We start from the raw sequence: 21044 nt of genomic DNA on the forward strand, positions 1-21044 counted from the left end.
CCAATATCTTGTAGCCAGACCTCTGGTTAGTTTTCTAAGGTGGTCTGGCTCTGATATTCCAGCGAATTAGTGGGGCATCCCCGAGAAGCGTCGCCACAAGCGGGACGCGAACCCGGATGTCCCGCACCGCGGGCGACAACGTTAACCAGCCGACTAAAGGGTCCAACCCGTTAGCCAAGAGGCTAACGTGTCTACTTATTCGTGTACGTTGTGGAGTTAGAAAACAACGAGACAGGAGACGTGAGAGTAGACGTAGTCGAGGTAGTTTACTAGCTCCAACTTTGCATGTCATACGTTCGACAACGACACTGAACTGACTGTGAACCGGAAGCGGAAGTGCATTATCTGACCCCTCGCCTCTTCCCTTAAAGGTACACCGTCCTCTTAGGTGAATGTCTCTCGATATATAGATGTGGGTCACCACAACGTCACAATATTAATCAACGAGTGGCCCGCTTATGTTGCCTGATCGTCTTAAATTACTTGGCTTGCTCAGCGCTGAATGCACACCAACAGTGACTTGATAATGAAAAGAAACGTGAACGACATGAGCAATGTTTAGAAAAAATCACAGTCACTAGCTCAATATTCCCACTAGCACTTAACTGGGATTTTTCCCCCTTTTTCTAGAGTATATTTATTCATCATCCCTGTAGTCATAGTGTCTCGCTCAAATTCCGATTTAAGGGTATGACAAAATGCGAACTGCTGGGGCTTCTCTTCTCTCTCGTGTTTTTTTTATTTGCATAGTGGTGCCTTTTAGACCATGAGATGCTTATTGGCCGTGACATTTGCTTATGTCTCTTATGCCAAACGTCGCACAGGTTATGACGTATTCTCGTCACCCGGCGGTGACTGCTCCGCCAGAGCGGAAAGGAGGAACAAATACTCCGAGTTCTGGTGTTGAGATGGCAGTTTCAAAACGACTCCTGGGGAGTGTGTACCGATAAAAGTAATGTAGTCTGAATCTTCAACATTTCCAATTTAAGGACAGGACTATTTGCCGATGGGCTCTAAATGTCCCTTTCATTTTTCCATAGAAGATGAAGGATCTGGATGTGCTCCGAAGGATACAGACCGATGTCGTCATTTATAGAGGCCTGTTGAGGGAGCTGGCACTGGTCCCCAAACTTACAAAAAGTGCCTTTGTCTTTATTTCCCAGCAGCACAGCATGTGTCAGTGAAAATATTAAAATCTTTTCATAGCTTGGACTTTAACCGTCATCACTGAGTCTGCCTTCTCCTGTCTCTCATACCTGCGTTTTATTTATTTCACCATCAGTGCCTCTACGTCTCAGTATCATCCGATCGAGTGGTTCCCAACTTCAGACCTCAAGGATTCCAGTTACCGCTTGTTTTCTATTCTGCTAGGTAATTTACATTCACCAGTTGTGTCAGGTATTTCGGTTGTCTTATTAGCAGTGGTGACCAAATTGTTCATGCATACACCATACTTAGTTTGCAGTGCATACTGCATTCCTTCTCCTGGATCGCCACCTTGACGTGGTGGAGAAGCTTGCATGTACTAATGATCCCGAGAGCTATGCCGTCCTCAGCTTGGCTCCTAGTTTAGTTTATTGTTTATTTGACAGGGACAACGCACAATTTTACAATTGCACCAGAGTTAGCTGGCAGCTAATTTGCATCTGCAGTCCCTGGGCAGGCAAACAAACAATTAATACAGAAGTAAAAAAAAAACATAACAATGCATGACAAAACTATTGGACAGGCAGACAAAGAACAATCGAGACAAAATAAAAACATGACAATACTTCAGAAAACCAATCTCGAAAGTTATAAATACAATCTGATCTATTTAAAACCGTGGGTATAAATAGTAATCTGGCCTGTATGACAACAACATAATATATATGAATTTCATTTATTCAGCAACTATAAATAGTAAATTGACCTGAAACGTCAGTAAATGACAATCTGATCTAAACTATGGCAACAGCTATAAAAATCAATCTGGCCTCTTCAATGGCAGGAAATGTAAATTACACACAGTCTAGTAGGGTCACCCAAGGCAGATAGGTCAAGGGGGAGGTTTCAGATGAAGCGTGAGCCAACCAAGACCTCAATGGTGGAACTGGTGGAAGATGTCTCCAGGTCACAACGGCAGTTGAAGGTGGATGAAGGCTGCAACAGAGGGTGGTCCCCAATCGTCTTGGTTCTCCATGTCATTGGACTCTGGACTCTGGCCACCTCCTATCAAGGACCGTGTGGTGGCTGCAGGCGCATCAGCCACTCCACGTAAAACGCTGTCACGCACAGGCGTCCTAAAGGACAGTCATAACTCGACCCCGAGTGACCGCCGATGATGATGCTGCATTCGTTGTGGCATACTATTCATTACATAGAAAGCAGCTTTTACAGCTAAGTACGTGAGGCCGGGATCAGGCTACAGGAGTTGAGCTCGATTTCGACCCTCCTCCTCGATGACCTATGACCTTGGGCAAGATCGTGAAAGGTAGCATATGATGATTGGCCGGAGTCATACTTGTAGTGTTGCCAGTGACACGACAAGAATTTATGGCACTGTGATCATGAACTTATCAAAAATATTCAATGTCAGCTGCAGCTCCTTTTGCTTCGTTGTCTGCCATATTGCTTTGGAAAAGCCTTTCCCTGGCTGGTCAGTTCCACGGGGCGCGAACAATGAGATGGATTTGACTGTTTGGTGGCCATTAGCTCCATAGTTGATGTTTTTTTTTGTCTATGTAACATTTAAACGAATAGCTTTCACATAATACATTTGTACACTAACATTACCCATACTAAAATTTGCAAATGTGCATGTATGTAGTTTGAAGAATTCCCTCGGACAGAGCGAGGGATGGTTTAGATCTGGTGCGGCCTGTGAACATAACAGCCCACCAGGCAGAATAGCAAGCAGGTAACACTGAGGGGCTTGGAAACCGCTGGTCTACCCTATTTATCTCTGTACCTGCTCTGTCAGTGTCTCCCGTGTTACATGTGATTAATCTTTACCCTTACAAGTCCTTTTTCTCCCAGTTTCTTTCACATCATTACTCTCCATCTCTCTGTCTCTCTCTCTCTCTCTCCCTCCTAGCCATGATGAGCTATTGCCGACATGCAGTTTAGTTATTAGACCTGAATCAATTAGTGCTCGAGTGAAATAATTATGGGTCACAAATAGTTAATGGCTGTACTTAGGGTTGTTTTATTCACTTAGTCATCATTTACAACCACTTATTACAATAATCTAATATAAAACGTTTATCTAGAATAAACAGAGTATAGCACAGCCAATGTAAACTAAATTAAAACATTCTTTCATTCATTATCCGAACCGCTTGTCCTGCTCTCAGGGTCGCGGGGATGCTGGAGCCTATCCCAGCAGTCATTGGGCAGCAGGCGGGGAGTCACCCTGAACAGGCTGCCAGGCCATCAGAAATAATAAATGCCATTTGTATTTATTATTGCATTATATATATATAATTGTATAATATATATAATATTAATACAATGTAATATAATATAACTATATCATTGCATATAACTGAAACAAAGTGAAAACATGATACAAACTTCTTTTTTTTTTTTAAGTAATTTACCAGAGAAAAATGGGATGGCAAAGTTGACCTTGTTGAGCAGGTCAGTGGGGGAAAAAAAGCAATTCAACTTTAGTCATCATATTATATTGAAGAACAACCAGAAGAGCCCATCAGGCTGCGCTCCAGTCAGAGGATAAACAATATAGCTGATGCTAGTGGAAGACATGCCTTAAAAATGTTACAATTTCATTTAGCAGACACTTTTATCCAAAGCGACATATGTCTGAGAGTTAATGCAGCAAAAGCAAGAATCTAGTCAGGAGACAACGACACAAGTGCCAAAAAATTAGGTTCAAGTCCGATAGGACATAGGTGTCAACAAATTGTGCACAAAGGCAATGCATAGGCTGCATAGAAACGTTTATTTATTGATACCATCAAGTGTGGAGGTTTTCTTGAACGAGCTGGGTCTTTAGCTTCTTAAAGATGGAGAGGGACTCTCCATTGAGTGGTCTTCTTACAAAGAATTAAAATAATCCTTATATTGCACTGACAGATGATGAAGTAAAGCCAGACTTAGGATGAGTTGGAACTTGTGTAATATTTTATATTTCGTCATCGTCCCATTAGGTGGTGTCAGTCACTGTGTTGTTGGCACAGATGTGAAGAGGTCTGGGGGCTCTGGGACTGGGGTACCGCCCCTGCAGGTGAAGCTGGTTTGAACTGGACATGAGTGCTGGGATAAAACAGAAGCTTAGCGATGAAACGACCCTGCTCTGATGGTTTACTGATCCATGTAAAGCTGCGGTCAGGGGCATCTCGCGTTTTACCCGCTCTGCTTTGGTACCAGACTCCCGGACAGGAGTTGGGCCCTGAATCCTGACCATAAAGTCAGAAATCTGTGAATGAAGTCAGAATTTTGGGCAAAGGCCAGGATTCATTTTGTTCTCTGGCCAAAGTTAGCATTATCTTTTGTTTTTTTCACAGTGGCTTTATCTCGAACCATGGTAAAGAAATGTTCATAAATTATAACAACCGGGGTAACACCGAGGCGGTCTGACAGGACGCGGAAGCGGGGCAGGCTAAGCTAACTGCTAGCCCATGCGGACCGGCAGCTCCGACAGTCATCCTGGCTGGCGGCGTTTTGGACAGTGAACATTTTTTTTGGATATGTTGGATATATGTGTTTTTGTGTTTTTGATTTTGTGTTGCACTGCTGTGGGCTGGGGGAAATGATATGTCATTGCAAATACACTCCTGTTTCCTGATAAATGAGAAAGCGGAGAAAGAGGCTCACAAAAGTTGACGACAAACACAATTGTGACGCTCCAAATATTTGATCACAGAAATCATAAAGAAATCCTACTTTCAAGAAGCATTTTTTAAGTCATGTCCTTCAGGTTTCGTGTTGCCCAAAAATGTTTGAAATTCCTTTCGTCACTGGAATTTGTAGACTATCGGGGTGTTTGCTTTGTGTTGGTGCTTTTCCATCATTGTCTAACCCCCGTGCAGTGTCGAGGCGTTTTTAATGGGACTTAATCATATTTAGCACCTCATCAGCTGGCATTTTCCTGCCCATGAGAGCGAGTATTTATCAATGTAATGACAGCAACAGCAATTAGTTAGCAACCATGTACACACACACACACACACAAAGGGCTTGGTTATTGACAGTTTATTGTCTGTGCCTCCACAATTGTCTATTTTTTTTTAAGACCCCCCCCCCTTTTTTTTTTTCTCACCAATTGTATCCGGCCAATTACCCCACTCATCCGAGCCATCTCTGCTCCACCCCCTCTGCTGATCCTGGGAGGGCTGCAGACTACCACATGCCTCCTCCAATACATGTGGAGTCACCAGCCGCTTCTTTTCACCTGACAGTGAGGAGTTTCACCAGGGGGACGTAGCGCGTGGGAGGATCACGCTATTTCCCCCAGAACAGGCACCCCGACCAGAGGAGGCGCTAGTGCAGCGACCAGGACACATATCCACATCCGGCTTCCCACCCACAGACACGGCCAATTATGTCTGTAGGGATGCCCAACCAAGCCGGAGGTAACCCGGGGGATTCGAACCAGCGATCCCCGTGTTGGTAAGCAACAGAATAGACCGCTACACTACCCGGACGCCGCAGTTATCATTTTTTGATGGTTGCCAAACCGACTCAGTTATTTGTCCATTTCTCATGGGGTTTCAGCCACCGTGGGAAGGCAAGTACTGTAGGTGAATGTTTTTATGTCAAAGCACGGAAAGAATTTGCTGTTGCTACTTCACCTCATGCCACACCTTTATCATGCCAGGTCCACTGTGCAGTGTATGCTGCAGGCCCTTGTATCGAGTATCAAACTCATCTCATTTGAGATTCCCACAACTGGCTCTCATTTGATGGCCGTGAAAGCAGAATCATAGCAGGTTGGGCAATTTCCCATTGATGCTTTCCTACGGCATCCGGCAGTAATCCACTTCTAATCTCCTGTGTGGATGTACACAAACATGCCCTCTTCTCAGGACTGTGTGTTGTGGCCATCTGTGTTGGGTTTTTTTGTTGTTGTTTTTTTGACACGATAATGTCTTTCAGCGGGGTGTGGTTCAGAGAGTCACCTGTCAGAAAGAATGAGGCAGAGGAAGAGGGGAAGATGCTGAGAGGGAGGGACAGATGGAAACAAAGAGGACGAGATGGACAGCTGTCTTGCTGCTAAGTCAGCCGACACACACACACACACACACACACACTTGCCTGCCCCTCTCTATTTCTTGAGTGATTGAAGGAGGGATGGTCGTAGAATTTCAATTCCAGCCCCTCAGGTCCACAGCGAGGGTGCTGATCAGAGTCCTCTACACCCCCCCATTGGTATGCCAAACACACTGCTTCCTCACCGCAGATAATGGAGCATGGGAAATAGCTGTAGTAGTGAGAGGATACAGTATGTCTGCATATAGATATAAATATTATTTAGATATAAACATAAACACATTATATATTCGCAGACAAGATTTAAAGAGCAACACAGAGCGGGCGGATGACGGACTCATCATCATGTAAGCCTTTTGCACTAGTTATTTATTACCTTTCCTGTTGGGTAAAAGGAGTCAGCCCAGGAACTAAAGTGGAAACGGATAAAACCATATATGCAGGTAATATAGTTGCATCGGGGCCCGCAACAGTTTAGGGCCCACGTGCACAGACCCCTCTTTATCTCACCACTATCGTATCAAAGATCTCGAGCACTGAGTCTATGGTATACAGTATGTTCAAAAATGTGCAAAGTGTGTAATTATGGACATGCGTACTACTGTGTAGCAAAACCCAGCTAGCTAGCTAGCTGGTGAAGCGTCAGGACTTCACACAGCTAAAAGCTCAGAGAGTTCACCTGTGATGTAAGTAGAACTTACTTATTCTTTATCTGGGTAATAATCAACCTACACGCTTGTGTTTTGTGTTTATAAGGCCCATGTGCAGACGTGAATAATGTTGTCTACATGCAGGTGCGCCATCACAGATAATGTTTTCATCCATTATGTCGCTGTGACACCAGATGTTAAGTAGGCTAGTCTATCACTATCCTGGCCTTGCTATTATGACTCCTCTAATATAGCACAGCAGTCTCCTGGAAATCATTTCATTTAGGCATCAACTGTGCAGAACATTTCATTGTTGCTGGCTGTTTTAAAGCTGCTTTCATGTCTTTCATTCACTACTGACATTTACTGACACTGACGGAAGCGGGGTAGGGTAAGCTAACTGGTAGCCCATGCAGACCGGGAGTTCAGACAGTCATATTGGCTGACGTTCGTTCTCTGGACAGTGGCCTTTTTGGACTGTGTTGCACTGAGTGGACTGTGTTGCTAACTGTTTGTGGATTGTTTTTTGCTTTTTTGTATGTTTTTGGTGATGTCGTTTTTGGGAAATTTGGAATGTGTGTTGTTGTATTTTGTGTCGCACTGCTGTGGGCTTTGGGAACAGAATTTTGTTTCTTTTGTGTACACAAGAAAGAAATTACAATAAATTGTTCCTGATTACATTATGTTACGTCTGATTGTGATGGTCAGGACGGGGCCCACTTTGACCATCTAGAGTTGACTGACTCATTATGCCTGTGGGTGGAATGAAGGAGACATGTAGCTGCCTTGGCAGAATTTAAGTGGACAGGTACATTGGTGTCTGCTGCCTGATGTTTTGCCAGGTCACAGAACCAGATCTTTCACGTGGTTCTATGGTTAAAGAGGGATGCACGGGCTTTTGAAGGTCTTTGTTGCTCTATTCCACCCTAAGCAAGGGGAAATCAATTCAAGAACTCCGGCAGGGTAGTCTATTTACACCATCCATGTTGTTGTTATGTGTGTGGGGGCATGTCTGCATAAACTTTTGAAACTACTCTCCATACCATAGCCCACATGTGAAAAATATGAGAAAACTTTCCAGAAAGGAAAACTGAATGTGTGTGTGTGTATGCATATATATATATATATATATATATATATATATATATATATATAATGAATTGGAGTGGTAGGGGTAAAGCAGTATTCACATTAACTATATTGCAGTATGAGTGTAAGTAATGAAAAATGAACTCATGACAGATGGTGAAGTCGCTGGATACCAACAGCAGAGTGAATATGTCCTTTGTGGTGCAGTAGGTGTGTGTGTTTGTGTGTGAGAGAGAGAGAAAAGAGGAAGCTAGCTAGCAGCGATACATAGACTAAAGCTGTTCATGTGCCAAGTTGATTTGGTTTTCATTTCTCAGAATCTCTTTTAAGCAGTGATCTTGCCTGCAGTTGTCAAAGTCCTGCAGGATGGGTAGGCTGCAGCTCATGAATTACTTAAAAAGATCATTTTGGCTACATGGTACGCCTCTACTACCTTTACAGTGGCTGTGCCCCTTGCAACAATCATTTATATGTATGGATCTGGTCACTAAATGTGTACACAAACTGTTTAAAAGATAAGATAAATCTCTGTGTAGATTTGTTGTACATAAATACACACAACTGTCCAGTTGGTCTCCCCCGTCTTTCAAAAAGTAAGAATTTCATTAGTCTAACTCATGGAAAGACTAGTCGTAATGTTGGAGGAGAACATAGAAAATTAAAATTTGAATAAATCAGTGTGAATATGGTAGATAAATGCTGCATCATTGTGTTACTTTACTTCAGGATCTTCTGTACTTTAAAATAAATATATCCCACTTTGAAAAATATCTTAGATAAATGGACAGAAGACCGCAGAGATGCCTTTGGATTCAGGCACAGCAGCTCTTTATAAACAATAATCGATCAAACGAACAAAATGACCGGGACGTCCAGGTAGTGTAGCGGTCTTTTCCGTTGCCTACCAACACAGGGATCGCCGGTTTGAATCCCCGTGTTACCTCTGGCTTGGTCAGGCGTCCCTACTGACACAATTGGGCGTGCCTGCGGATATGTGTCCTGGTTGCTGCACTAGCGCCTCCTCTGGTCGGTCGAGGCGTCTGTTCGGGGGGGGGGGGAACTTTGGGGAGTAGCGTGATCCTCCCACGTGCTACGTCTGACTGGTGAAACTCATCACTGTCAGGTGAAAAGAAGAAGCTCGTGACTCCATATAGTATATCAGAGGAGGCATGTGGTAGTCTGCAGCCCTCCCCGGATCGGCAGAGGGGGTGGAGCAATGACGGGGATGGCTCGGGAGATTGGGCCAATTGGCCGAGTACAGTTGGGGAGACCGGGGGGATGGGGGTGATCAATTTTTATCTTTCAATTTAGTTCAAAACTGGTCCTGTTCAGGCCTCAGCTGGGCCTGTGTGCCTGTTTGCATCCTGGTCTGAGCTCTGCTCCCAGGTTCACTGCAATAGAAGTTGGTTATCTAACTACTGCAGCTGCTGTAGCCAACAAGCAGATAAGCACCCCTGTGCTCAATTCTTGTAAGAAGATTGACAAACGTTTTTAAAAAGTAAAGCGAATGTTTTTGATTTTGATTATACCAATGGATTTTCACTTCAGCTCGTTTGACAGAGTAGAAGAGAGGATGGGGCAGGGCAATACAAAGTGGAGAGGAACAGAGGCAACGCAACAACAAAACAGCATACTTGTGTGTCCCGGGGATGAACATAGCGGAACAAATGGGCTCCGATGTTGACCACTGATCTTCCTGAGCCTCCTGAAGGCTGAATGGTCCTCCTATGAAGGCGCCTGCCCAGCCATCCCTGCAGGGCTGTTCTGTAGACACACAGGCAGAGCACAGACAATACAACACACAAATATGTTGCCCATGGAGGAAAAAACTGTCCTGCCTGTTCCTCGTGCTGTGCAGGAAAAAAAACCCCAAAAAAACCAAAGATCATTGTGTTTTTCAGGGGCGATCTCATTTTTATTCTCTTCCATATCTGTAAAATAAAAAAAGGGGCTTTGAGGGTTGTGTATATGTATGGGTTGGTAGCTTGTCATGTTGAGAGCCTATTTAAAGTCGAGATGAAATGAAAAATGCCTTTTAACCGTTTTATTTCGCATCCCCCATATTGTGCACCTATTTAACATTATATGCCCCCCAAAAAATCAATTACTTTGTATTTTTATATTAAATCTAGCCATGTTTTCTTCCTGCAAAACAAAATATGACACATGCTGACGTAGGCCTGAACCAGCCAGTTTCAACCACTATCCTGACATCCACCCATCAATCATATGTTGTTGTTTTTTTTAAGTATTTTGCAGCAAAATCTAATCACCTTAACTTCCTCTAAAAAGGCCAAGTTTTTGTGACTGTGTCACCATATCTGAGTGCGGGGGGGGGGGGGGGTGAGGAACAGTCCAACCAACATTAGCATCAAATATTTTGCACCGTCCAATCGCATCACATCCCTCCCTACATTTTGGGCGGCCCTAATATCCTGTTTTGCTTGGATAACGTGTCACATTACAGCAAAATATGCTATGAACGCCGTTTTGTGTTTTTTTTTTTTAATGTTTGGAATGGCTGAGGTTCTAACTATAGAGCAAGGGATGACAAAAGTCAAAGGGAAAGTTTTTCAAATTGTCCCTGAGCAAATGTATTAGCTTTACGCTGCTGTTTTTTCCTCCGCCTGCACAAGACGTTGCTTGTTACCATTATGTTCAGCAGGTAACTGTTTCAGAGTACGGCTGTTAGGGTAGACACATTACACAAGACAGCCTAGCAAGCTCTTAGAGACATTTCTACCTGTTAGCACAGAAAATAATGTAGAATTAAAATAACATGTTCTCAATGCATTTGTAATGGTGTCCCGTGACATATATACAGTGCGTACACTTTGTATAGAACCAAATTGTACAATCTGCATGTGTGATCCAACAGTTTATCTCTGTCGCTGTAAATGTCCTAATCACATTAACATGGTTGTGTCCAGGGGTGTCTCCCCGCCTGCCACACAACGGCTGCTGGGATACGCTCCAGCACCCCATGACCCTGAGTAGGATAGACGGTATGGATAGATGGATGGATGGATATGAGTGCCATATATGAAATGTCTACTGTGAGAAGAAGGAGTTTGTGGCACAGGGGTCATGAATGTCTGGTGACAAATGAGACACACAAGGGTAGACTGAAGTGCATTGTAAAGTGGGAGTGGACAACTTGTCAACCCCCCCTCCCCCCCAGCGTTTTCATTTGTTGTGCTGCTGTTGCAAAGACAACCGGGTTTCTCTCCATTTATTAGCAGCCTGGCTACTGTCCAAAGCAAGAAACAACTGTATGAACCCCAATCTAAACTAGAAACCCTGATCTCAGTGCTGCGGTAAAGACAGAGTAAAACACCCTGTAGTATAAGCAGGCAGGCTGTGCTACTCACTGATCCAGTAGAAATAATGACAACTGAATGATGGCTCTCAAGTCCCACCGCTCTCTCCATTGAGCGAATGCCCGTCAGAAGTTCACTCTTGTTTTATCTCATCTTCTACCACTCTCTCTCACCGCCTTCTTTAACTCCTCCATCAGCTGGGTTCTTTTTTCTTTTCCTGGTTCGAGTTTCCACGGTTACTTCGGTTGGTCCACCGTCCGCCATTGCCGAGCTCGCTACTGGGTGGTTGACGTACTTCCTGTGCTGTAAATCGATTTGCCGGGGAAAATCGTGCCCAGTGGGGAGACAGAATTGCATAATGAAAGCGAGGCTCACAGAGAACCAGCCTAAACACCAATGATGTCATTCTTCTATAGACATTACACTGTGCAGGGTGTCTTCCCACCTGTCACCCAATGGCTGCTGGGATAGGCTCCGGCATCCCACGACCCTACTCGGGATAAGCGGCTTGGATAATGGACTGGATATCGCAGTTTGAATCATGTTAATTTTTAATAGTCAAATTGCATTCGGACTCTCAACCTTTGCTACGTTTATACTTTTAGGGCTGGTTTCCCGTGTACAGATCAAGTCTATTCCAGGACTAAAAGGACTGTTGTGTGGAGAATCTCCATTCAAAATTCCCTTTCATCCAGGCCTAGTCTTAATCTGTGCCAGAGAAACTGGTCCTTAAAGTAATAGTCGATGTTAAATCAGTCTTGCTGCAGTAAGAATGACATAGTCCTAATAAACCCAGGCACTCCGTCTGACATTTAAAGTGACAGCTGCTTCACCTTCATGGACCCCCCCCCCCGACTAAGTATTTTGGACTCCTTGGAGTCCCCCAAGTATTATCCATACTCGTATACTCACAGCAGTGTTGTTGGCATGTCGCATTGTTCTTCAGGTGTGTAGCCTAGACATTGGTAAATACAAACTAGAAATTAGGAAAGCAAGAATGAAGAGAAATACTCACTGATGATGGTAAATTCAAGCCTCCTCGCAGCTCGGATGTAAACTCGCTCCTGCCACAAAGGCACAAGTGAGTAGCTGCAGAAGCAGTAGGAATAATACCTATTTTTGTGTATTACTTTGTCCCTCATAGTAGCCATCAGCTGTGAGTCATACCGGTGTACACCGTTGCACACATTAAGGCAGTGTTTCCCAAACCAGTCCTCAAGGACCCCCTATCCTGCAGATTTTCTTTGCAACCCTGAATAGGTACCTGTTTGTAGTTATTCAACCAATCAGCAATGAATTATGTCAGATGTTGCACACCTTGCATAATTAAGTGCTGTGAGATGATTGGTTGAGTAAGTACAAGCAGGGCTACCTATGCAGGGTTACAATGAAAATCTGCAGGATAGGGGTTCCTTGAGGACTGGGTTGGGAAATGCTGCATTAAGGTGTACACATTACTGTAGTAGCACAGCCCTTCATAAGACTACGATGACTTTTGGGAACTGTTTCTGGTGGAGCCAAATTAAAATTGCACAGCTGCCACTGATGAAGTGGCATGTGCTCCCATTAAGTCTTCCTCCGTGTCTAGGGCACTCATTTCGCTTGTAGCCTCCATCACCCTCCATCCTCACTGCTGATTTCCCAATCATATGACCCATTGAGTGAATGGCTGCCGGGTGAGTGTTTCGAAGAGCTGTATTTCTTCACTGTGGCAGGTTAAGCATGATACTTTTGGGAAGATGTGAAAATGAGCTGAGAGAAGACGTCTTACTTAGGTCAGTGTGTGAATTTGCATGACTTAAGTCCTCTCAGTACTCCAAGTCTGAATTTTTTATATATATTTTTAATCCTCCATTGCAGTCCAACAACTCCAACAAAAAAAAATCTCTGCAAGCTTATTGATGGATGCAGGAAATCGAAACCCGCTCCGAAAACATTTATGATGGACATTTTTGCAGCCGGTGTGTAAATGGACAACACATGAGGTTGTTTTGTTTTTTAATGTGCATATTTTCAGATGGAAAATTCAGACTAGGTGTGCAAAGGCCTTTATGCTTGTGTTTTCCCTTTGCTGTAGGTTTGCTGTGACCCACACAATGCTGGGCTTTTGTCACGCTGCTCCCTGAATACTTCCTTAACTCTATGACTCCGTCAGACTGGGACGGCCCGGCGTAGACTGCTACTGTCAGCATGAGAGCGGAGCCGCTGTCCTCCAGCTGCAGTTCCTCATCAATGAGGTAAGCGAGACCTTGATCCACAGGATACCCTTGTGTGTTTCCCCCCCCCCCCATTTCTCCCCAATTGTATCCGGCCAATTACCCCACTCTTCCGAACGTCCCAGTTGCTGCTCCACCCCCTCTGCTGACCTGGGGGGGGGGGGGGGGGCTGAAGACTACCACCTGCCTCCTCTGATACATGTGGAGTCGCCAGTCGCTTCTTTTCACCTGACAGTGAGGAGTTTCGCCGGGGATGACGTAGCGCATGGGAGGATCACGCTACCCCCCCCCCAAACAGGCGCCCCGACTGACCAGAGGGGGCGCTAGTGCGGCGACCAGGACACATACCCACATCTGGCTTACCACCCGCAGACATGGCCAATTGTGTCTGTAGGGACACTCGACCAAGCTGGAGGTAACACGGGGATTCGAACCAGCGATCCCTTTGTTGGTAGGCAACGGAATAGACCGCCACGCCACCCAGAGGCCCCTTGTGTGTTTCTTTGACTATTGGCCCAAAGCCCACAATTGATCACAGGCGCACACTTTGTGGTTGCAGTGTAAAGGTGTCTCAGAAGCCTTCACCAGCAGCATAGTGCCTTGGTCTCGTCCAGTCTTTAGACATAGCCGTAAATGTTTGATACACTCCTCGGTGGTTCATCTCTGCTTTTTACATGTTGACCGTTAAGCTGTGGCGAGTTCATCTCTTTCTCCTCTTCTCCGTCAGGGCTGTGACGGCGTTAACTTGCTGTTGTGCTTGTCCCACAATCAGAATAACCCCGCTAGTTTGGCATCGGGGGAAATGTCACTCTCTTGAGAGCACGCAGAACTTTCTTTCAGCCTCCCTCCACTTTTGTGTTCTCCATGTCAGAACAGAGCTGTGTGGGGCCACTCAATCCCGGCGCCCGGCGGGGGGGCGGCCTGTTGAAATCAGCCGCGGCCCGGCTCCCTCCCAGCGTGGGGAGCGGCCGTGGCGGCGTTGGCATTCAGCTGCAGTTTTGGAGAGCGGTGCACAGCGTTGTGTGTGCTGGTCTCCACGTAGGTGGGGCGGAGAGACCAGAGAGTCTCGCTGGGCTGAAGAGCAGAGGCCGGCGTAGAGAGGCGGCTGCATGCCGCTTGTTATCGAGAGAGAGAAAGCTATTTTTTCTCCCTCTCGTCTCTTTTTCTCTTTCCTTCCCTCTTAACTACTTGATTTCAGCTTCTCTCTCACTCTTTCTTTTCAAAACCACTCTCTCTCTCTCTCTCTTTTTTTTCCCAGAACCACTTTCTGTCTTTTCAGAACCACTCTCTTCCTGTTTGTCTCTCTGACTCTTTCAGCCACTTCTGCATCACTCATGAGCCTGTGTTTTCATGCATCCGCGGGTAATGGAAGTGAATTGGTGGATGTGTGTGTGTGTAGGCTATATGTGTGCTGTAAGTGTGGTTATGTGTATGCCGGAGAGTTACTGCACATTGGGTTTTCTGTAAGATTGCACAGCCTGCATGTGTGCGTTTCCGTGTGTGTGTGTTGTCGTGCACGCTACTGTTTGTGCACATGCTTGTATCATTTGATTGCCCATTCTGCAGTTGTGGTTCAACGCCAGCGTGTTTGTATGCACACACACGCCTCTCCGACATCAACACACTCTGACAGTGACTGAGCCTCACCTGCTTTTTGGACACGTGAGTAATGGCGGTTTGGAATCTCGGCGTTCCTCTTAGGTATTCAGTGTGGGCCGTGCGGCCGCCCCGCTAATGGGCAGCTTGCAGTACCAGACCAGCCTCTCGACCCGCAGCGAGGTGTGACGACCTGCCCCCGTTACATGTTTGAACCCACACAGCAGTCGACTTCTTACCAGAGCGTCTGTGAAAGACGACCTTTTTTTTTGTGTCTGTGAGCAGCGTCCTCCTTCTCTGCATAGTGTCGCCCCCTGCAGCCTGTATGTGAGCTAGAGGCATTAGTGTGGGAAGCCCCGCCCCCCAGGAGTGGCAGGTGGCTGTGTAACATCTCAGCCCAAACTTTTCCTAACGTACAAATGCAAATAAATAATTAATTAAATAAAATCAAAATAAAACATACCTTTATTTTAACCAGTGGGCGGGGCTGCGTGGAATGTACATTTTTAATAATAAAGTGAGTAAACGCGCCATTCCAAATCTGCGACACACGCAGCTTACAAACAAAACAATGACGTCATACTGTAGCCGCCGGGGGAGGCGGTCGCTCCGACTGTCGGCGGTTCTGCGCTGGGGGGTTGGGGGGGGCGCAATGGCTGATGGGACTGTTCGTGTTAGATTTCTGATTGTGTTGAACGACCAAGACGGTCATTATGACCGTTTTGGATTTTCAAAGTTCAGTAACTTTGTGAAAAGAAAAAAAAAAGATACAGACCTCCCGCTCCCTGGCTGCTCCTAAAATTAAATATTTTTGCATTAAAATGACTTTTAGATAAATTGCAAAAATAAAAAAACAGTTTTAAGCTCTACCTAAATCGACCATGACCGCTCTCGTAATTTGCGCGTGATCGTGCGCGTCATGTCAGTATTTATGACGTGCGTTGGTCGCGTCAATTCCTTCGTGAAGTTCGTTGCGTCGCCCTGGAAACACACTAGCGTCCTCCAGCGCAGAGTGACAGTCCGATTGATTTGTGATTATTTCCAGCACGTGTGGTTACAGACGCCGTTTCAGGCGCACCGTGACTACCACCGAGGTATTCGACAGCGGCCATTTTAAATTGTTTGAAAAATAGCGCCGTAGCGAATTCGGGGATCAGCTCGGTCGGACCGTCACAGCCGGGACGCGACCTCGGGTCTCCCGCACCGCAGGCGACAACGTTAACCAGTCGACGCAGTGGTTCTCAACCTTGTTGGGGTCCTGGACTCCCTGCGTATTTTTGATCTACCCTGAGGACCCCTCCACCTGATCTTGGGGGAGGGGGGTTGCAATTTGATAGAAACAGTAGAAACTGCATTTTAAATTACATTATAGCATTTATTCACTCTTTGGGGCAAAAATAAGAGCTCTCAGTTGTAACTTAGATATAGTTAACAAAACAGAATTCTTATGCAGTAACTTTCTGATATATGTAACAAAACAGAATTCTTATGCAGTAACTTTCAGATATATGTAACAAAACAGAATTCTTATGCAGTAACTTTCAGATATATGTAACAACAGAATTTTGATGCAGTAACTTTTAACAATGCAAACGGGAGCGATATCTCTTATTAAAATGCAATAAATTACACTTGTGAAACAGATGTAATCAGAGAAAAAATTCCTGTTACCCTTTGTAGTTTAGGTAGATAAAGGTGTCAGTCACATTTGAGTAAAATAATCCTATTTCTATAAATGTCATAGGATCTTTTATTTAAAGATATTTTATTTTCACGGACCCCTTGCAATTACACCACGGACCACTAGGGGTCCGCGGACCCCCGGTTGAGAAACACTGGACTACAGGGTCTGACCCCTTATCTAAGGGCGAACGTGTGTACGTTACAATACACCCCACCTCCTCCTTCTCACGCTTCCGATAGCCTCATAGTCCTTCACGATCCCACTTCTGACACCAATGCAGCCAATTAAGGGGGGGGGGCAGCCCGGGGAACCGCCGCAGCCAGGACGCGAACCCGTATCTCCTGCACCGCGGGCGACAACGTTAACCAGTCGACTAAAGGGTCCGACCCGTTAGCCAAGGGCTACCGAGCCTACTCATCCGTGATCGTTACAGTAGTATCGTTGTTGACGTGTTAATTTTGGTGTCAGTCATGTCCTAACAGACACACTAACATATGCAATGCCTGAATATCTCATCTGGGTATTTGTCTTGACAGAATATAGAGTTTAAAAACCGGCCGTCGATTTGACCGCCCACGGTAGGAGGGACATCCCGCTCGTTCTAGTGATGTGGTGTTCATGTTGTGGTTGTTATTGTGTTGTTGTTTTTGGGGTTCAACTCGGACTAAGCAGGAGACCGTTTACTGACTAACTGACTGTAGAACCGCGACTGGGAATGATGTCGCTGGCTATGGACGTGGGGGGGGGGGGACTCGTAATGTTGTCGGTTCTGGCCGGTGTGAATACTGGAACCCTGCCGGGGTCATGCGGTGTATGATGGGGGGGGGGGGGCACGGGAGTCGCGATTGAAAAGAGGTCTCCGCCTCGCGACTCATTCCTCCACGCCGGCTCGCCACAATACCTTGCGTTTTAGTTGGCAGCCCCCCTACTTAAAACATCTCGCCGGGGCAGGGGAGACAAAATTGAAGCCATAAATATGGATGGCAGGTACAGACTTGTGATGTGAGAGCGAGGCAGATGAAACTCATCATGGATGGAGAGCAGAGTGATAAATTGTCGTGTGGGTTGATAAATTCAAAGGCGATATGATTAGAATAGGGATGTTCACTGAAGCCGCCCTTATCATGTCATCTTTACTGCCCACCCTTCATACACCTGCCCAGCGACACACACAAACATGCGGTCTGTCTCTCTCTCTCTCTCTCACCCACATGCACACATATATAACCATAACTCAAGCATGTAATAACCTTGGTAGGTGTCACACCCTTTTTGGTGCAGTCATAATCTCTTCGTTTAACGACAAACTCATGGGCATCACTCACTTTGTCTTTTGTGTGGCGAAAAAAAATTTTTTTTTATCCTCCATTGCTGTTTTTTTTTTCTGCCATCATGACGATGTTGGGTACGAATAAGCTAATTGATGGGTTTGTTTACCTGTTTTGAATTCGGTATGCGGCTTGCTGAATAATGCATCTGTGCTATAAATAGGCCCTGGTGGATGTGATGTGGCTGATGGAGTGTTGTGTTGTGTTGGTGGTGGGGGGGGGGGAGTAGGGGGCGAGTGGGGTCGAAGAGGTTGGATGAGAGGGATAGAAGAAGAGATGAGGAGGTGTAGAAGATCGGTGTGGGGGGAGAAATGAAGTGACTGAGGGGAAGTTGAGGGGAACAAAAGGACGCAGAGGTGGAGTAGAGGCTGTAAGAGCTGGGTCAAAGAGCAAAATTATGCAGGCAGCCAGACGCACAGCTGATAACGCTTTGACTTGAAACCAAATGACCTGTGTTGAAGGACGAAACTAGCCAGGAAAGCTAATGTACTAGCACGAGGCTCAGTGAAGATAGCAGAATCTTTATTTGGCCAGGTCTGTGTAGACTACTACATGGTACTGAGACCAGCTATGTTATCTGGTTTGGAGACGGTGGCACTGATGAAAAGACAGGAGGCGGAGCTGGAGGTGGCAGAGTTGAAGATGAAAAGATTTTCGTTGGGAGTGACGAAGAAGGACAGGATTAGGAAGGAGTATATTAGAGGGACCGCTCAGGTTGGACGGTTTGGAGACAAAGCAGGAGAGGCGAGATTGAGATGGCTTGGACATGTGTGGAGGAGAGATGCTGGTTATATTGGGAGAAGGATGCTGAATATGGAGCTGCCAGGGAAGAGGAGAAGAGGAAGGCCAAAGAGGAGGTTTATGGATGTGGTGAGGGAGGACATGCAGGTGGCTGGTGTGAGAGGAAGATGCAGAGGACAGGAAGAGATGGAAACGGATGATCTGCTGTGGCGCCCCCTAATGGGAGCAGCTGAAAGTAGTAGTAAAAGTACTAGATATGTAGGCTACACATACAGGGAATTGGACTGCGGTTCCTCCATTGCTCTCCATCTACTTACACAGAATAGACATACACATAAAACAAAGACAACAAGGTAAACATAAACATCCCCCCCCTTTTTCTCCCAATTATACTTGGCCAATTACCCTATTTTTCTGAGCCGTCCCGGTCGCTGCTCCACCCCCTGCTGCTGATCCGGGGAGGGCTGCAGACTACCACATGCCTCCTCCGATACATGTGGAGTCACCAGCCGCTTCTTTTCACCTGACACTGAGGAGTTTCACCAGGGGGATGTAGTGCATGAGAGGATCACGCTATTCCCCCCAGTTAGCCCCCCCAAAAAAACAGGCGCCTGACCAGAGGAGGCGCTAGTGCAGCGATCAGGACACATACCCACATCCGGCTTCTCACCTACAGACAGTGTCTGTAGGGACGCCCGACCAAGCCGGAGGTAACACGGGGATTCAAACCGGCGATCCCCGTGTTGGTAGGCAACAGGATAGACCGCCACGCCACTTGGATGACCGAACATGTACAGATATAGATGTATATCAAACGCATATTATTCAGAGCTATATTTTATTTGAGCAGTTAGTTCGTGCATGTACTACATATAAAATATCCAGTGCTCATTTTGCAAGTACACAAAAAATGACAAACAAAAAGAAAAACACAACAGCGAGCACTAAACGGCAACAGATGCTTAATGCAGAACAGGTCTTAGATGAATATAATATGTTGCATATTAATGGTACAAAACAGCTTAAGCGAATGTAAAAATAAAAAGTCCCTCCCCATCCCTCCACTACTCAATGGGTGATTAATAGTGAAATATATTAATTTTAGTATTAGCTAAAAAAAAAAACATAAGCTATAAAAAAATATAAAAAAGAGCAACAATGGTGTTGTAACAGGAAGACAACAGTGCAGTGGTGCAGAGTGAAAAGATGCTGGAATAAATGTGTTGTGATGTGATGATATGTCGTGATCCGTTGTGATGCGAAATATGATTCACTGGCCTGTTGTTGAACTGTAATGTATTGTAACGTGCAATGAACATCTAACCTACCTGACTCGTGCGAGTGCAGTGTGACATCAACAATCTCATGACACGCAATGGTAGCCGTTGCAGAGGTCTCCCCACTCTTTGTCACTGGATCTGTTGTTAGCGCTGCGATTTATTGTTGCTCTCGAGCTGCCGCACCCGTAATGACTGCGCCTGTGCAGGTCTGTGCCTCGGTCATTACAGACGACACCTCAGGGAGAAGACTCGCCAATACACATTGGGACTGCACGGGTTGTCTGGGAATGCACCACTTGTTGATGGGTAAAAGCAATAGGCTTTGACTGATGTGATGAGTTTTTTTTGTGCGCACGTGGTCATAAACTTTGACTAGGTAGGTCAATAACGGCCAAGGCATGGACACACACCTGCACACAACAGGCAGAAGACTCCGCTTTTCGGTTTTTATATTTCAAAGCCATCCAGCTTGCCGAATTTGGCCACAAGAGGGCACCGTTGCATAACCTCACACGAACAGGAGCAACTTTTGGATCCGTGGAAACGTCAAATCCGGGTGGAAATCGGTTTAAACCGGTCTGCTCCTTTTAAAAAAAAAAAATAATCTGGGTATTGTTCGGTTAAAATCGGTACAAACCGAAAACGCGGAGCCTTGAGTATGTATCAAAGGTGCCGTAAAGTCAATCTGCACATATCGCCAACTTGAGTTGGTGGGTCGCTCATGTTAAACGTTTATGCCCCTTTTCCACTACATGGCACCGGCTCGACTCAACTGGCAGACTGTCTTTTTCTAACACCGTAACAGCGCCCCCTCAGTGTAGCTGGTCTGCATTGATTTTAGTACCCCCTCCAGTTTTTTTTTTTTTTTTTTGGAACCCCGAAATAGGTGGTACCAGAAGCGTGGCAACAGTTACATTACAGTCATTT

At 45.6% G+C, this 21044-nt stretch overlaps 1 protein-coding gene across 2 annotated transcripts in view; it reads left to right on the top strand.

Moving 5' to 3' along the window:
- stxbp5l (syntaxin binding protein 5L) overlaps positions 1-21044 on the top strand; it is a 325667-nt gene that overhangs the window by 133277 nt on the left and 171346 nt on the right. For both annotated transcript variants that reach the window (XM_056289509.1, XM_056289510.1), the window contains exon 3: positions 13428-13509. In XM_056289509.1, the coding sequence (XP_056145484.1) occupies positions 13428-13509 (82 nt within the window). The remainder of the gene's footprint in view (positions 1-13427; positions 13510-21044) is intronic.

The sequence above is a fragment of the Lampris incognitus genome, chromosome 11 (genome assembly GCF_029633865.1).
Source record: "Lampris incognitus isolate fLamInc1 chromosome 11, fLamInc1.hap2, whole genome shotgun sequence".
In the NCBI taxonomy this organism is placed as follows: Eukaryota; Metazoa; Chordata; class Actinopteri; order Lampriformes; family Lampridae; genus Lampris; species Lampris incognitus.